This window comes from Theropithecus gelada, chromosome 19 (assembly GCF_003255815.1).
Source record: "Theropithecus gelada isolate Dixy chromosome 19, Tgel_1.0, whole genome shotgun sequence".
Lineage (NCBI taxonomy): Eukaryota > Metazoa > Chordata > Mammalia > Primates > Cercopithecidae > Theropithecus > Theropithecus gelada.
Window position 1 is genome coordinate 1,388,040 of NC_037687.1, and position 16,752 is coordinate 1,404,791.

A 16,752-nucleotide genomic window follows, 5' to 3' on the forward strand; every position below is an offset into this window, starting at 1 on the left:
CCGGCCACCCAGCCCGTGGCGGGCCCGTCTCTATCCTCCAACGATGACTTGGTGCCTTCTCCGTCCCCACCCAGCTCCCAATGGGGGCCGCCCCTGTTTCTGCCTGTAGCCCCTGGCACAGAGGAGGCATCAAGGGGGCGGGGACAGCTCGAGGTCAGACTCAGAAGGCTCAAAGACACTCCAAGAGTGAGCCCTGTGCCAGGCTGCGGACTTGCGCGGGGTGTCACAGGACAGGGGTGGGGGAGTGAGCATTTGATGGAACTTCCCCTTTGGCCCAGCAGCAGTAGGGGGCGTGGAGGATCCCAGGGAGGAGCCTGTGTCAGGGTCTTCGGCTAGGCCCTGCTTTCTGCAATGGGAGAAGGGGGAGGCCTCTCTCAGCCTCCTGAGGTCCTAGGGGACTGTGGAGGGTTCTTGTGGCTCTAAAATGTCTAGTGATGTCTGAGTGTGACTGTGGTTCAAGGATTTACAGGGTCAAGGATTTTAGTGTGTGTGGGGGGGGATTCGGGGACAACGTTTTGGAGATTTGGGGCCAAGGGCATCTTGTCTTGGGGTCTCAGCCCCCATGTACCCTCAACCCTCCAGGCCCTGGCCACCCCCACAGGGATAAGGAGGGAGGCTCAATGTCACTCTGGAGGCTTGGCTGGCACAGGTGAACTCAGGCAACGTGTTCCCTGGCCTAGGCCTCGGTTTCCCCATGTATACAAGAACAGGACTGACCTTGGATCCCCCAAACCCCTGCCTGACGGGGGTCTGGGGAGCTGATACATCTGAAACTAAACAGAAGGTGGGACTTAGTTCCTCTTTGGGGAGAAGCAGGGATGATCCAACACACCCTCCAGTAAACGAGACTGGAAACTGAGGCCAGAATGAGACATGCCCAGGGTGACACAGGGACCTCAAGGCTGAGCTGAAGCCAGGGCCCTGGGTTCTGCATCCCCCACCCCATTCCAGCCTCGCCCAGCTCTGCCCTGGCTTGACCTGGTCAAGCCCCACCACGCACCCTACCCCATGGCTCCACCAGACACCCCCTGTGTCCCAAGCAGTCGTTGATCTTCCCTCAGCCTGGAACGCCTCTCCTCCTGATCACTTCTGTTCACTTCTCAGGGCAGCCTTCCAGCCTCCAGAAAAAAAAATCCCCTCTGAGGCGGGCAGATCACGAGGTCAGGAGTTTGAGACCAGCCTGACTAACATGATGAAACCCCATCTCTATTAAAAATACAAAAATTAGCTGGCATGGTGGTGCGTGCCTGTAATGCCAGCTACTGAGGAGGCTGAGGCAGGAGAATCGGTGAAACCCCATCCCTATTAAAAATACAAAAATTAGCTGGCATGGTGGCGCGTGCCTGTAATGCCAGCTACTGAGGAGGCCGAGGCAGGAGAATCACTTGAACCCGGGAGGCGGAGGTTGCAGTGAGCTGAGATCGCGCCACTGCACTGCAGCCTGGGGGACAGAGCTAGACTCCATTTTAAAAAAAGAAAAAAGAAAAAAGAAAAGATCCCCTGTGTCTGCCCACTGCATTCCCTCCCGAGACCCAACCAGTGGGGACAGCTGCGTCCAGGTCTGGGGGCTCCCAGACAGCCAGGCCTAAGTGCTCTCAGCCCCTGGCAGTGCTGGCCCAGGACCGGGCCCTCGGGTCTTCAGCTCAAGGCCCAACAGGAAACAGCACGGGTCCTCCCGTGCCTTTGTTCTGCGGGGCATTGAACGCTCAGACCTTCCCACCCTCTCCTGTCATTCCCTGCACCAGCCCTTGCAGAATCTTCCGCCTCCTCCCCATTTTACAGAGGAGGAAACTGAGGGTTGAGTGGCGAATGATTTGCCCTGGCTGCTCAGCCCGGAAAAAAAACCACCTCTGGCCCCGGCCGCCTCCCTTTCTGTGCTGTGAGCCTGTGTCCAGAGCAGGAAGGGCTGCTCCCAGCTGCAGATGTGGGCTCTGTGTGTTAAACCTTCAAATGGCCTCCAGGGACCCATGGAGGATCCAGGACACCTGGAGATGGGGACTCCTGCGACCCCTGGCCCTTCCCTCCTCTGGCCTTCGGTCCATGAGGGTGAATTAAGAGTGCGACCGACCGGGGCAGAGACACATGGAGACAGAGATTGAGAGACAGAGAACAGAGGGGGAGACAGAAAGAGAGAGGGACGTGGGGAGCACCGGAGTTACAGGAGGATCTGACGCTTTGCTGGGGAGACACGGAGAAATGTGGGGAGATGCAGGGTCCCAAGTGCTCCCCAGTGGCCCTGCCCCTCCTCCCCTCTCCCCTCCCCTCCTGGCAGGACCCTCAGGGAGCTCCAGCCTGGACTCGAACCCTGTGCCATCCTGGTGCATCTGCACCAGGCCAGGCTGAACCTGTGGGGTGGGGGCAGGCCTGGCCCCAGCCCGGCCACTGCCCTGGAAACCCCTCCTCCGCTAAGATGCTGATGTAACATCCAGGATTTGACGTTTTACTCTCCAATTGTGCAAATCCAGACGCAGGAGGTTTTAAGAGGCCGTTGCACCCTGCAATAAAGTGGGGGACACAGGAATCTTGATCCTCGGCGTACCCTCTTCCCTCGGGGGGTTTCGCCCCCCGCACACACAGCCCCTGAGCCCGCGCGGAGGCCCGACGCCCTGCGGCTGCCACTGGTCTCCGCCCCGGGCCGCCATTGGCTGTTGCCATGGCACCAGCCCGTCTTCCCGCGCCTTCATTGGCTGTCTCGTCCGCATCCCGCATCCCGCATCCTCCCCCGCTCGCGGTGGTCTCGCCCAGCGCTAGGAGCGGCGGCGCCGCCTGCCCAGGCCCGGACCGGGCTTTGTCCGCCCTGGAGCCCCTGCCTGCGCCGCGGAGACCCCGGAGCCGGCGCTCCGAGGCCACCCCGGGCCGGGATTTCCCGTGGGGCCCGCGGAGCTGCGCAGAGGGAGGAGGCCCCAGGCCCGGGCGCCCCGCCGGCCCAGCTGCAAGTAAGCAGGTGTGTGTCCTCGGGGAGGAGGGCAGGGGGCGCGACCTCCGCCTCGCGTCGAGGTTTCCATCCCCGTCTCTCTGCATTGCCCGTCAGCGCAGACTCTGGACCCTCCGTTTCCCTAGGCTGGGGGCTGCAGGGGAAACTGTGTCCCCGGTAAGCTGAGCGTCAGCGTCTCTGCAGCCGGTCCCGCGCACACACCCACTCACGGGCTTCACCATCCGGACCCCCTTGAGGTGATCGGAGGGAGGGATGGGCAGGCCTGCTGTGTGTCTTGGGGGGTGTTGCTGTACCTCTCTGGGCGTCAGTTTCCCTCTCTGGAAAGAGGGGGTTTGGATTAAAGGAAGGAGAAAGGCCCCTTTGGGCCTGACTTCCCCCACCTGTGCCTCCCTCCCCTGAAATGCAGCCCACTCAATAAGACCAGCCCCCAGGAGGCTACACGATGCAACCTGGGGGTGACAGGTAGGCAGAAGAGCTTCGTGGAAGAAGCTGCACTGTGTGGGATGGCAGGACTTAGAAAAGGTGCTCTAGGCAGGGCGACTGCATGTGCAAAGGCCTGAGAGAAGAGAGCCTCCAGCTTCTGAGTGAGTCGTGGTGTACATGGAGGAGTCAGAGCTTATCCTGAGGGCACTGGGGAGCCATGGAAGGTGTTTGAGCATGGGAGAAATGGGATCTAGCTTGTGACATTTAAAACTCCCTCTGGCTGTGCACAGGGGATTGTGGGAGGCCAGGAAGAGGCTGATCAGAATGTCCTGACAGGGGTGTCAGGAGCTGGGGGAGGCACGATCCCTCTGGGCAGAGCTTGGAGGAACTAACTCAGTCTGATCAGGACGCAGAAGTGACCACCAAATGTGGGGAGAAGGAAGGTGTCTGAGACTTGGCTTGGGTCAGCTGAGAAGAGCCGGGGTGGGGAGGCCTGGGTTTGGGGAGCAGGAGGCAGACGTGTGTTACTTTGCACTTCATCTGGTCCTTCCACCTGGCTGGGTATGGGATGGTGACCTCAGCTAGAACATGGGGCTTGAGCCAGACCCCAGGGTCTCCCTGCATGTAGCCCCCAACCCCAGACCGGATCCCCGGTGGAGACCTGAACAGCTTTGGACATCGTCGGATCAGGGTGGGAGGTGACGGCTGCCAGCCTCTGCCATCTGACTTCCAGTCTCTGTGCCCCTCCCACCCTGCCCTTGGGCACTCCTGCCCTGCAGATTCCTCAGAGGGGCAACCCAAGGCCAGAGAGGGGCGGGTCTTGTCGGGCCTCCAGCCTGGACTTCCCAGCCCCTCTGGGGCAGCGTCTGGGTGCCAGACCTCGGTTCCTAGGGCCTCATTTCTGCCTCTGGGAACAGCCACATGGTGGTCCCTGAGACTCAGACCAGAAAGGAGCCAGATGACATGGAAAGCCACACACTGGGTCCCCTGAGCAGGCCGGGACAGCCTGACCCTATCCTCCCACCTGGGACTGAGGCCCCACCTCTACTCTGTCCCAGCCGTGCCCCTAGTGACATCTGGGTGGGAGGGGAGAGAATGAGGGGGCACCTGGGGGTCAGAGAATGAATGACAGGTGAATATATGTGTGTTGCCAGGTGGAGGAGGGAGGGGAGAAACAGGCAGGCCGGACAGGGCCGCTGTGAGGAGGGGGCTCAGGCTGGCAGGGGGAGGTGGCAGAGGGATGGGCTGCCATTGGTACGTCTGAGACAAAGGCGGAGGGAGGAGGCGACCGCTGATGGGAAAGGAACAAAGAGGGAAGGGGGGCGTGAGGAGGGGCTCCGGCAGGAGGGCCGAGCCGAGGGAGGAGGCACCGGCCAGCTGGACAGAGGGAGGAGGCCAGGCTGGAGCCAGAAGACGGCCAGAGGCACAAAGAAGCTAGCGGCACTGGCAGAGCCAAGGGATGGGGCAGGGGCTGCCGGGGCCAGCAGGGAGCAGCTGAAGGCTGCGCTGTGGGTGCGGGCCACACAGGTAGCCACCCTGAGCCCAGCCACTGATGGAGGGGGCATGGGGCTGCTGCGGTGATGGTGGTGGGCTTGGGTCCATCTGTCCTGCCGTTTCTGCACATCTTAGGTGTCACCCGTTGGCATCATGGTGTCTTTATTGTCCGTCAGCAGGGACAGCTGGTGGTCTGTCCGCCCCGCGTTGTCTGGCTGTCAGCCTCTGGGCAGGCTGTGCTTTTGTGGAGGAGGGTCCTGTCTGTCTGTCTGTCGCCCTCTCTGGCTGTGAGCCTGGGGGTGCTGGGCTGGCCAGTTGGGTCGCTGGGTTAGGCTGTCCCAGCTGTCTGTGTGTTTGTCCGGCTGTCAGGATGTGTCCTGGGGGCTGGGAAGGAGAGGCCGTCCCATCGTCTGTCGGTCGACTGGTCAGTTGGAGTTTCAGCTGTCTGTACGTCTGTCTGCTGGCCCCTCTGTCTCCTGTTGGGGTCACCTCTCACTCCACCTGCCCCTCTGCGCCCGGGATTCCCTGGCCAGCACCACGTGGGCCTGTACTTGTCCACACCAGTGACTCCTGCCTGAGACCCCCAAACTAGGATCAGGCAGGAGGGCTGGGGCTTAGGTCAGGGGCTGTCCGGAAGGCATCACCGTGCCCTCCCCAGACCCTCAGCTGAACCCTCTGACCCTGTGATCCCAGACGCTGCAGGAGCTGAAGATGGCGAGCTCCGTGGCACCCTACGAGCAGCTGGTGCGGCAGGTGGAGGCCTTGAAGGCTGAGAACAGTCACCTGAGGCAGGAGCTACGGGACAACTCCAGCCACCTGTCCAAGCTGGAGACAGAGACGTCAGGCATGAAGGTGGGGGCCTACATGGAGGAGGTGGGCTAGGGTCCCAGGGGGTGGCCCCCGGCAGCCCAGTGCAGCGGTCGATGCCTCCCTGCCCTCTTTCCTGCCCCTGCAGGAGGTCCTGAAGCACCTACAGGGAAAACTGGAGCAGGAGGCCCGCGTGCTGGTGTCCTCGGGGCAGACGGAGGTGCTGGAGCAGTTGAAGGGTGAGCAGTGGGGCCACCCGCAGAGGGAGCGGGAGAGGCTGGGGGAAAAGGCAGACAGGACCTCTGACCTCCGCCCTCTCCCCGCCCATCCAGCCCTGCAGATGGACATCACCAGCCTGTACAACCTCAAGTTCCAGCCGCCCGCCCTGGGCCCGGAACCTGCCTCCCGGACCCCCGAGGGCAGCCCGGTACACGGCTCCGGGCCTTCCAAGGACAGCTTTGGGGAGCTGAGCCGGGCCACCATCCGGCTGCTGGAGGAACTGGACCGGGAACGGTGAGCGGGCGTGGGAACCCAGCCTCGGGCAGCTGGTGACTGACTCCATCCCCAGCGGGCTCTGCCCTCTAATTCACCCACCCGCATATGTCTCTGCCCACACCTCACACGCCCCACCCACTTGCATATGGCACCGCCCACCGAACAAACCCCACCCACCTCAAAGCTTCTTCCCCACGTGGCCTCCCTCCCCTTCTCCAGCCCGGCTGACCTTCTCCAGCCCGGCTGACCTCAGCGGGAGTGCAGAGAGGATGGGGGACGTTCCTGGCTGAGGGAAGGTCTCCTTGGAGACGTCCCCAGGGGTCTGCGACACGCAGGCATTGCCAGGGACTGGGCTGTGTCCGGTGCCAGGGCTCAGCCAGGCCTGGAGCCAGAGGGGCTCAAAGCAGCCTTTAGAGTTGTGGCCCAAGAAACGTGGGCTCAGGGCCAGCAGAGGGAGGCAGGGTCCGGGCACCGTGTACAGCTGGGAGGGGTCGTGTGTGGTCAGATGGGGCCATTGAAGAGCAGCATGGAATTGTCTGTACTCTGCTGTGGGACCTCACTCAGCTCCCCTAAACCCTCCCAGCCTAAGACTCTTGCCCTGTAAAATGGGAATGGCCGTGTCTCGCGTGGGGTTAAGGGAACTCTCTGTTGCACCTGCTGCTCTTTGAGCCTGAAGCTACCTTGTAAGCTGGAGGGAGATTAGCAATTACCTGAGATGTATAAGAGGCAGAACAGCCTCCCTCAGTCTTTCTTTAAGCAGGAGAATTTCCAAAGGAACTGCTTTCTCTCTCTCTTTTTTTGTTTTTGTTTTCGTTTAATACATATAGTTTGAGACAGGGTCTCACTCTGTCGTCCAGGCTGGAGTGCAGTGGTATGATCATGGCTCAGTGCAGCCTGGACCTCCCGGGTTCAGGTGATTCTCCCACCTCAGCCTCCCATGTCAGGGAGAAGCTGGGACCACAGGTGCGAACCATCATGCCTGGCTAAGTTTTTGTACGTTTTATTTTTTTTTCCCGAGACGGATTCTCTCTTTGTTGCCCAGGCTGGAGTGCAGTGGCGCGATCTCAGCTCGCAGAAACCTCTGCCTTCCAGGTTCAAGCGATTCTCCTGCCTCACCCTCCCAAGTAGCTGGGATTACAGGCACGTGCCACCACGCCCGGCTAAGTTTGTATTTTTAGTAGAGACAGGTTTCACCATGTTGGTCAGGCTGGTCTCAATCTCCTGACCTTGTGATCAGCCCGCCTCCCAAAGTGCTGGGATTACAGGCGTGAGCCACCGCACCCAGCCAATTTTTTGTACTTTTTGTAGAGATGGGAGTTTTACTATATTGCCCAGGCTGGTCCTGACCTCCTAGGCTTAAGCAAGCAATTTGCCCGCATCCACCTCCCAAAGTGTTGGGATTACAGGCCTGATCCGCGAGCCACCGCTCCTGGTCTTTATTTATTTATTTGTTTGTTTATTGAGATATGGTCTCGCTGTCACCCAGGCTGGTGTGTGGTGGTGCAATCACGGCTCACTACAGTCTCAAGTGATCCTCCCGCCTCAGCCTCCTGAGTAGCTGGGACTAAAGGCAGGAGTCACCACGACCGGCTATTTATTATTTTTTTTGAGACAAAGTTTCCTCCTTGTTGCCCAGGCTGGAGTGCAATGGTGCGATCTCAGCTCACCGAAACCTCTGCCTCCCGGGTTCAAGGGATTCTCCTGCCTCACCCTCCCAAGTAACTGAGATTACAGGCATATGCCACCATGCCCAGCTAATTTTGTATTTTTAGTAGAGACGGGGTTTCTCCATGTTGGTCAGGCTGGTCTTGAACTCCTGACCTTAGGTGATTCTCCCGCCTCAGCCTCCCAAAGTGTTGCGATTACAGGCGTGAGCCAACGGGCCTGGCCGACCGACTATTTTTTTATTTCTTATTTTTATTTTTTCCTTTTTAGAGAGGGAATCTCGCTATGTTGCCCAGACTGTTTTCTCCCGTTTAATTTTTTGCATCCCCCAATTAATTTCAGTACCCACCCCCCTTACCTTAGCGCGGGGAGCGCCACGGGAGACATTGCCATGTTGCCTGTTAAACTTGGCATACAGGGCCGGGCGCGGTGGTCACGCCTGTAATCCCAGCACTTTGGGAGGCCGAGGCGGGTGGATCACGAGGTCAGGAGATCGAGACCATCCTGGCTAACAAGATGAAACCCCGTCTCTACTAAAAACAAAATACAAAAAATTAGCCGGGCATGCTGGCAGGCGCCTGTAGTCCCAGCTATTCGGGAGGCTGAGGCCGGAGAATGGCGTAAACCCGGGAGGCGGAGCTTGCAGTGAGCCGAGATTGCGCCACTGCACTCCAGCCTCGGCGACAGAGCGAGACTCCGTCTCAAAAAAAAAAAAAAAAAAAAAAAAAAAAAAAACTTGGCATACAGTAAGCGCCAACAAGTGAGTACAGATACCAAAATACACACATATACATGGCTCCGCCCTCTGAGCCCGCCCCCACTGACTTGCTCCCCCAGGTGTTTGCTGCTGAATGAGATTGAGAAGGAGGAGAAGGAGAAGCTCTGGTACTACTCTCAGCTGCAGGGCCTGTCCAAGCGCCTGGACGAGCTGCCGCACGTGGAGACGGTGAGCGGGCCGGGGAGGGAGAGGGCAGCACGCCTGCCCACCTACGTTGCGGGAAGCGGCGTGGGGAGGAACGGGGCGTGGCCCAGGCGCCCCTCACCGTGGCCCGCCCGCCTGCCTTTCCCAGCAGTTCTCGATGCAGATGGACTTGATCCGGCAGCAACTTGAGTTCGAGGCCCAGCACATCCGCTCGCTGATGGAGGAGCGCTTCGGCACCTCGGACGAGATGGTGCAGCGGGCACAGGTGCGGTGGTGGGCGGGGTGGGGCGGTGCGGTGGTAGGTGGGGCCCTGTGCCAGTGGGCAAATCAGAGTGCAGAGATTTATTATGGGCGGGGTCTGGGGTACTGGGAGGTGTCTCATGCCTCCTGGGTTGGCGGGTTGGGGGGGGCGGTCTGGTTCAGGAGGCGGAGCCAGAAGCTGGAGGTGTTGGTGGGTGGAGTCGGAGGAGTCTCAGAGCAGAGCCTGAGCACAAGGGTGGTGGGGTGGGACAGTGGAAGGTGGCGTGGCCTGTGGGCAAGGCCAGATCAGTGGGTGGGTGGGGCCTAGAAGGATGAGGTCTAGGTTCTGGGTGGAGCCCAAATGGGAAGTGGGAGGAGTCAGAGCCTGGGATGGGCTAGATAAGGGCAGGGCTAGAAGGATAAGGCGGGGTTAAGACAGTGGGTGGGGTCATATCTTAGGAGGCAGGGCTTAGGGAGCAGGCAGGGCTGGATCAGGGAGAAGACAGAGTCAGAGCCCACGGGCGAAGTCATCCCAGGAAGGGGTGGGGTCAGGGCCTGGGGCGGGGTCACCTCAGGAAGAATCAGGGTCAGAGCCCGGGGTGGGGTTTTCCCAGGGTGGGGTCATCCCAGGGAGAAGGCGGGGTCGGAGCCGGGGGCGGGGTCAGCCCCAGCACTCGCCCTCCTGTTGTCCTGAGCAGATCCGCGCCTCGCGCCTGGAGCAGATTGACAAGGAGCTGCTGGAGGCGCAGGACCGAGTGCAGCAGACAGAGCCCCAGGTACCGAATGGGGCAGAGCCAGGGCCCAGGGGTGGTGTCGGCCCAGGCAGAACGGGGCTCCTAGAGTCCTGCTCGCCCCCACCCACATCATCATGGGCGAGCAGGCTGGGTGCTTTTTGGGGTGCTCTGGGACTGTTTCCCCCACCCTGGTCCTCTCCCTGCAGGCCTTGCTGGCGGTGAAGTCTGTGCCGGTGGACGAGGACCCGGAGACAGAGGTCCCCACACACCCTGAGGATGGCACCCCTCAACCGGGCAACAGCAAGGTGAGGGGGAGGGCGGAACGGGGGCAGGCGCAGCTGTCTGGGCTGGGAGGGGGATCAGGTCTGCATCCTTGCCAGATGTGGTGCCCTCCCAGGCCTCCATCCAGCACCCCGTTTGGTGTAGGAAGGCCCCCCCTGGCGTGCAACTTACAGAGAAGCTGGGGACCTGGCGAAATGGATGGGGAAACACATCCCGTAGTGGGGGGCTGAGTGGGGCACCATAGGTGTCCCTGTGGAGTCCCTTGGCTGAGTGCTGCCACCCTAGGAATGCCAGGTGAGGGGGGCCAGCCTCCCCGAAGCACGTGTGCAGCCCCCTGGCACCACCACCCCCCATCCGTCCCCAGTTGTGCGTGGGGTCACAGGGCTCCCACCGGGTTTCCAGGTGTGCGGGGGCAGGTGAGGGACCCCACCCTGACCCTGCCCTCCCCCTAGGTGGAGGTGGTCTTCTGGTTGTTGTCCATGTTGGCGACGCGCGACCAGGAGGATACAGCGCGCACGCTACTGGCCATGTCAAGCTCGCCCGAGAGCTGCGTGGCCATGCGCCGCTCGGGCTGTCTGCCACTGCTGCTGCAAATCCTCCACGGCACTGAGGCCGCGGCCGGGGGTCGCGCCGGGGCCCCAGGAGCACCCGGCGCCAAAGACGCACGCATGCGCGCCAACGCGGCGCTGCACAACATCGTCTTCTCGCAGCCGGACCAGGGCCTGGCGCGCAAGGAGATGCGCGTCCTGCACGTGCTGGAGCAGATCCGTGCCTACTGCGAGACCTGCTGGGACTGGCTGCAGGCCCGAGACGGCGCGCCCGAGGGAGGCGGCGCCAGCGGCGGTGAGTGCCTGGCCTGGTGGGCCCCCTCTGCGCAATTGACGTGCAGCTAGGGCTTCCCGGGGGGTGGGCGACTGAGGACCTCCAGCCTTTGCTGCCTGCCTTCTGGAGTTGGAGGCTGCAGTACCAGGCCGAGGCCTGTGGGGGCCTTTGACGTTGGGAGAAGACCCGCCCATGATTGTACCTGCACAGAGTAAACGCTCCCTAAGTCGTTGAATGCATGGATGGATCGTGGGTAGCTCTCGAAAGTTGGGTGCAGACTTGGAGATTCTTTTTTTGCAGTTGATCGCAAAGTTAATATGGGGGCCGGGGGCCGGGACTCACACCTGTGATCCCAGCACTTTGGGAGCCTGAAGCAGGAGAATTGCTTGAGCCCAGGAATTTGGGGCTGCAGTGAGCCGAGATCATGCTACTGCACTCCAGTCTGGGCAACAGAGCGAGACCTTGTCTCGTAAGTTTTATTAAAAGGACAGCAGCACAGCTAAAAGGTGTGGTGCTCCAGGAACTACCTCACCTCCCTTCCCAAGGCTGAGTGAGGGAGGCCACCCTGTCATCCCATCTTAGAGAGGCTGGGAAACGAAGCCCCAGCTTTGCAGCCATTTGTAAAGTTCCTGGGATCCTTCAGGCCTAGGGGGTGGGGCGGGGGGGAACCTTCCGGAGTCAGCTGGGACATTTCCTGGGAATGGGGGCTCTGATCTGGTCTCTGTGCCCACAGCCCCGGTCCCCATCGAGCCGCAGATCTGCCAGGCCACCTGTGCGGTTATGAAGCTGTCCTTTGACGAGGAGTACCGCCGTGCCATGAACGAGCTGGGTGAGTGTCCCAGCTCCTCTGGGGAGCCGTCCTCCAGCCCCCGAACAGCTCCTCAGCTGCTAAAGGGACAGAGGCTGGGTCATCTGAGCTTGTGTGGTCAGGATGGGGATTGGAGCCCTATGTGGCGGCTTACATTTGAGGACATTGCAACATCATCTCTTTGTCAATATCAAAGTAACTGAGGCCAGGTGAGGCTGCTCATACCTGGGAGGCTGAGGCGGGAGGATCACTTTAGCCCAGGAGTTCCAGACCAGGCTGGGCAACAATCATGAGACCCCCCATCACTACAAATAAATAAAAAATTAGTCCCAGCTGCTGGGGAGGCTGAGGTGGGAGGATCTCTTGAGCCCAGGAGGTCAAAGGTGCAATGAGCTATGATCACGCCACCACACTCCAGAGTGGGCAACCGAGCCAGACTCTGTCTCAAAAAGAAAAGTCTTGCTGTAACATTTTTATTTTTTATTTATTTATTTTTTGAGACAGCCTCACTCTGTTGCCCAGGCTGGAGTGCAGTGGTACAATCTCAGCTCACTGCAACCTCCACCTCCCAAGTAGCTGGGATTACAGGCGCCCGCCACCACGCCTAATTTTTGTAGTTTTAGTAGAGATGGGGTTTCACCACGTTGGTCAGGCTGGTCTCAAACTCCTGACCTCAAGTGATCTGCCCCCACTCGGCCTCCCAAAGTGCTGGAATTCTAGGTGGAACAACCCACCACACCCGGCCAAAGCCTGGCTCCTTTCTGAGGCCGCGTGACGTCCCATCGTGTGGCTGGGGCACCCTGCGCTGACCCACCTGTCCTGCTCTGGCTGCTCCCCACTCCTGGCTCTGGGCACCATGCTGTGGTGAACCTGGATGTATGTGTTTCGGTCTGGAAGTTTTCTGAGACATGTCCCTAACTCACTTCCCCAGAGGACGTCTCCACTGACCCACCCCTGCCCTGAGAAGTCAGATTTGCCTCTGTTGTCTTTGAAGGGGGAGAAAAGTGTTTTGGTGACAAGTCATCTCCCTCTGACTCCCAGGCACCATCTCCCCGTTGATTCCCCCTTTTGGAATGGGAGAGCTGGGCGAGTAAAGAGGGTGGGTGTGACCGTCACCCATCACCACAGCCCGGTCTGTGCTGGGGACACTGCTCCCCATCTGATGGTCCTGGAGTGGATTATTAGAGGACGCAGGGGCCCTTCCCCGAGGCACCTACCAAACAGGGCAAGGAAGAGCATTCCAGGCTGAGGGAACAGCAGGTGCAGAGGCCCAGCGGCTGGAGGAAGTGTGAGCCAGGGCCGAGGGCTGACAGGAGGCAGGGGTGGCAGTCACAGGGCACTGGGGTACCCCTGTGGGTCTGGCAGCAGGGTGAGACCCTGCCGGCTCCTGGAGGAGGTCTCAGACTTGAGCCTGGAAGGGGGACTTGAGGAGGACACATCTGGGGGGTAGGGAGGGCGTCTGGGCAAGGGAGCAAGGTGGAGCAAGGGAGCGGGCAGGGCTGTCCCTGCCAACCTTGTCGGGTCCCCACAGGTGGGCTGCAGGCCGTGGCAGAGCTGCTGCAGGTTGACTATGAGATGCACAAGATGACCCGGGACCCGCTGAACCTGGCGCTGCGCCGCTACGCGGGCATGACCCTCACCAACCTCACCTTTGGGGATGTTGCCAACAAGGTGCCCAGGGGCAGTGGGCGGGCGGGACTGGCACTCCCCTCATCCGCTCTTCCAGGGACTGTCTGAGCCTCCTTCCAACTCATCCCAGCCTTGATGTAGAAAATGGCCCTCATTGTAGGGGGGGCCCCGAGGCTGGGTGTCTGCCCATCTGGGCCTCAGTTTCCCGACCTGAGCATGGGGTAACCCTCCCATGGTGGTCAGGATCAGCAGGGGTTCGGGTTTGCAGCTGCAGCACAGATGGGGCTGGGAGGTGAGGGGCGCCGTCTCCCTCCTGCCCCACCCCGTGACCCTGGCTGCATCACCCCCAACAGGCCACCCTGTGTGCGCGCCGGGGCTGCATGGAGGCCATCGTGGCCCAGCTGGCCTCGGACAGTGAGGAGCTCCACCAGGTACGGGACAGGGTGCTGGGGACAGCCTTCCAGGGCGTCCCTGACAGGCAGAGGCCCCTCCCCAGGGGTGTGGTGGGCTGGCGGGGGGGTCCCGTCCCACTCTGCAGCCTCACACTTGCTGGGGGGTTTGGGGGGCCTAGACCCTAGTCCCACCACACCTGCCCCTCACCCCACGCAGGTGGTGTCCAGCATCCTTCGGAACTTGTCCTGGAGGGCCGACATCAACAGCAAGAAGGTGCTGAGGGAGGCGGGCAGCGTGACAGCCCTGGTGCAGTGTGTCCTGCGGGCCACCAAGGTGGGCACCCAGCGGTTGGCAGGGATGGTTCTTCAGTCACTGGAAGGAGACGCTGGCGGCAGCGGGCGAGCTCTCTGACTTGGGAAGAAATCAAGTTGTTAGTGCTTAGCAGGTGGTCCAGCCTCAGACCGGCTGGGGCTCACTCCTCATGTCACTGCTCTTTGAAAGCAAGTGTGGGCCAGGCGTGGTGGCTCACTTGAGGTCAGGAGTTCGAGCCCAGTCTGGCCAACAGGGTCAAATCCCATCTCTACTAAAAAAAAAAAAAAAAAGCCAGGCGTTGTGGCACATGCCTGTTAATCCCAGCTACTCAGGAGGCTGAGGCAGGAGAATCGCTTGAACGTGGGAGGCGGAGGTTGTGCCACTGCACTCCAGCCTGTGCCACAGAGCAATACTGCATCTCAAAAAAAAAAACCACCTCACTGAACGTGAGTGTGGGAGCCTTTCTTCCCAGCCTACTCAGGCCCTGACCCGCCCCTCTCCCGCCCCTCATCCAGGAGTCCACCCTGAAGAGTGTGCTGAGTGCCCTGTGGAATCTGTCTGCACACAGCACGGAGAACAAAGCGGCCATCTGCCAGGTGGACGGTGCCCTGGGCTTCCTGGTGAGCACCCTGACCTACAAGTGCCAGAGCAACTCGCTGGCCATCATCGAGAGCGGCGGCGGCATCCTCCGCAACGTGTCCAGCCTCATCGCCACCCGTGAGGACTACAGGTCAGCCCCACCCCCCTACCCGCACGCAGGCAGCTGCACTCGGGGCGGGTGCCGGGGATCTGGGCTGGGCACTGTCCTCCCGTGAACGGATGCTCCCAAGGCTTCCCCCAGGGCTGCTATTTGCAGCATAAATACGTCCCAAATACTGCGTGAGATATACTAAAATGCGGATTTATTACATTAAAAATTACTTCAGGCCAGGCGCGGTGACTCACACCTGTAATCCCCAGCACTTTGGAAGGCTGAGGCGGGCGGATCACCTGAGGTCGGGAGTTCAAGGCCAGCCTGACCAACATGGAGAAACCCGGTCCCTACTAAAAATATAAAATTAGCCAGGTGTGGTGGCAATCACCTGTAATCCCAGCTACTCGGGAGGCTGAGGCAGGAGAATCGTTTGGACCCAGGAGGCGGAGGTTGCGGTGAGCTGAGATTGCGCCACTGCACTGCCAACAAGAGCGAAACTCCAGCTCAAAAAAAAAAAAAAAAAAATTTAGGCAGCCAGGCACAGTGGCTTACGCCTGTAATCCCAGCACTTTGGGAGGCTGAGGCAGGCGGATCACAACGAGGTCAGGAGATCGAGACCATCCTAGCTAATACAGTGAAACGCCGTCTCTACTAAAAATACAAAAAATTATCTGGGCGTGGTGGTGGGCGCCTGTAGTCCCAGCTACTTGGGAGGCTGAGGCAGGAGAATGGCGTGAACTCAGTAGGCGGAGGTTGCAGTGAGCTGAGATCGCGCCACTGCACTCCAGCCCAGGCAACAGAGCATGATTCTGTCTCAAAAAAAAAAAAATTACATCAGGCTGGGCTTGGTCCCTCATACCTAGAATCTCAGCACTTTGAGAGGCCGAGGCAGGCGGATCACCTGAGGTCGGGAGTTTGAGACCAGCCTGAATATCGTGGAGAAAACCATCTCTACTAAAACTATAAAATTAGGCAGGTGTGGGCCGGGCGCGGTGGCTCATGCCTGTCATCCCACTGGGAGGCTGAGATGGGCGGATCACAAAGTCCGGAGATCCAGACCATCCTGGCTAACACTGTGAAACCCTGTCTCTACTACAAATACAAAAAAATTAGCCGGGCATGGTGGCGGGCACCTGTGGTTCCAGCTACTAGGGAGGCTAAGGCAGGAGAATGGCAGGAACCCGGGAGGCGGAGCTTGCAGTGAGCCGAGATAGTGCCACTGCACTCCAGCCTGGGCAACAAGAGCAAAACTCTGTCTCAAAAAAAAAAAAAAGGAAAGGAAAGAAAGAAAAAAACTTTGCTGGGCTTGGCATCCACCTGTAGTTCCAGCTACTGAGGAGGCTGAGGTGGAAGGATCACTTGAGCACAGGAGGTGGAGGCCGCAGTGAGCTGTGATCGCGCTACTGCACTCCAGCCTGGGTGATGGGAGAGAGACCCTGTCTCAAATTTATTTTAAATCATGTTAATATAACTGTCTTCATTAAAGTATCTACCAAACAATAAAGAGTACTTATTCATAAAAACAAATAATATTTTTAATTGAAATACATCCCAAATACGCATAGGATATACTAATACTAAAAATTAACTTACTGGCTGGGCATGGTGGCTCATGCCTGTAATCCCAGCACTTTGGGAAACCAAGCTGGGCGGATCACCCTGAGGTCAGGAGTTTAAGACCAGCCTGGCCAACATGGTGAAACTCCATCTCTACTAAAAGCACAAAAATTAGCCAGGCGGGGTGGTGGACGCCTGTAATCCCAGCTACTTGGGAGGCTGAGGCAAGTTCAAGACTCACTTGAACCCAGGAAGTGGAGGCTGCAGTGAGCTGAGATCATGCCACTGCACTCCAGCCTGGGCAACAGAGCAAGACCCTGTCTCAAAAAAACACAAAACGGGCCGGGCGCGGTGGCTCAAGCCTGTAATCCCAGCACTTTGGGAGGCCGAGACGGGCGGATCACGAGGTCAGGAGATCGAGACCATCCTGGCTAACACGGTGAAACCCCGTCTCTATTAAGAAATACAAAAAACTAGCCGGGCGCGGTAGCGGGCGCCTGTAGTCCCAGCTACTTGGGAGGCTGAGGCGGGAGAATGGCG

The 16,752-nt window shown here is 59.7% G+C and overlaps 1 protein-coding gene across 1 annotated transcript in view; it reads left to right on the forward strand.

Annotated features, from left to right (window-relative positions):
* Positions 1–2,762: 2,762 nt before the first annotated feature.
* The window catches only part of APC2 (APC2, WNT signaling pathway regulator), a 20,810-nt gene continuing 6,820 nt past the window's right edge, over positions 2,763–16,752 (forward strand). The window contains exons 1-14 of the mRNA XM_025367600.1: positions 2,763–2,944; positions 5,546–5,704; positions 5,808–5,898; positions 5,992–6,172; positions 8,657–8,765; positions 8,890–9,006; positions 9,680–9,757; positions 9,922–10,020; positions 10,450–10,840; positions 11,553–11,648; positions 13,159–13,298; positions 13,610–13,687; positions 13,866–13,982; positions 14,477–14,691. Of these exons, the coding sequence (XP_025223385.1) occupies positions 5,564–5,704; positions 5,808–5,898; positions 5,992–6,172; positions 8,657–8,765; positions 8,890–9,006; positions 9,680–9,757; positions 9,922–10,020; positions 10,450–10,840; positions 11,553–11,648; positions 13,159–13,298; positions 13,610–13,687; positions 13,866–13,982; positions 14,477–14,691 (1,853 nt within the window). The 5' untranslated portion in view covers positions 2,763–2,944; positions 5,546–5,563. The remainder of the gene's footprint in view (positions 2,945–5,545; positions 5,705–5,807; positions 5,899–5,991; positions 6,173–8,656; positions 8,766–8,889; positions 9,007–9,679; positions 9,758–9,921; positions 10,021–10,449; positions 10,841–11,552; positions 11,649–13,158; positions 13,299–13,609; positions 13,688–13,865; positions 13,983–14,476; positions 14,692–16,752) is intronic.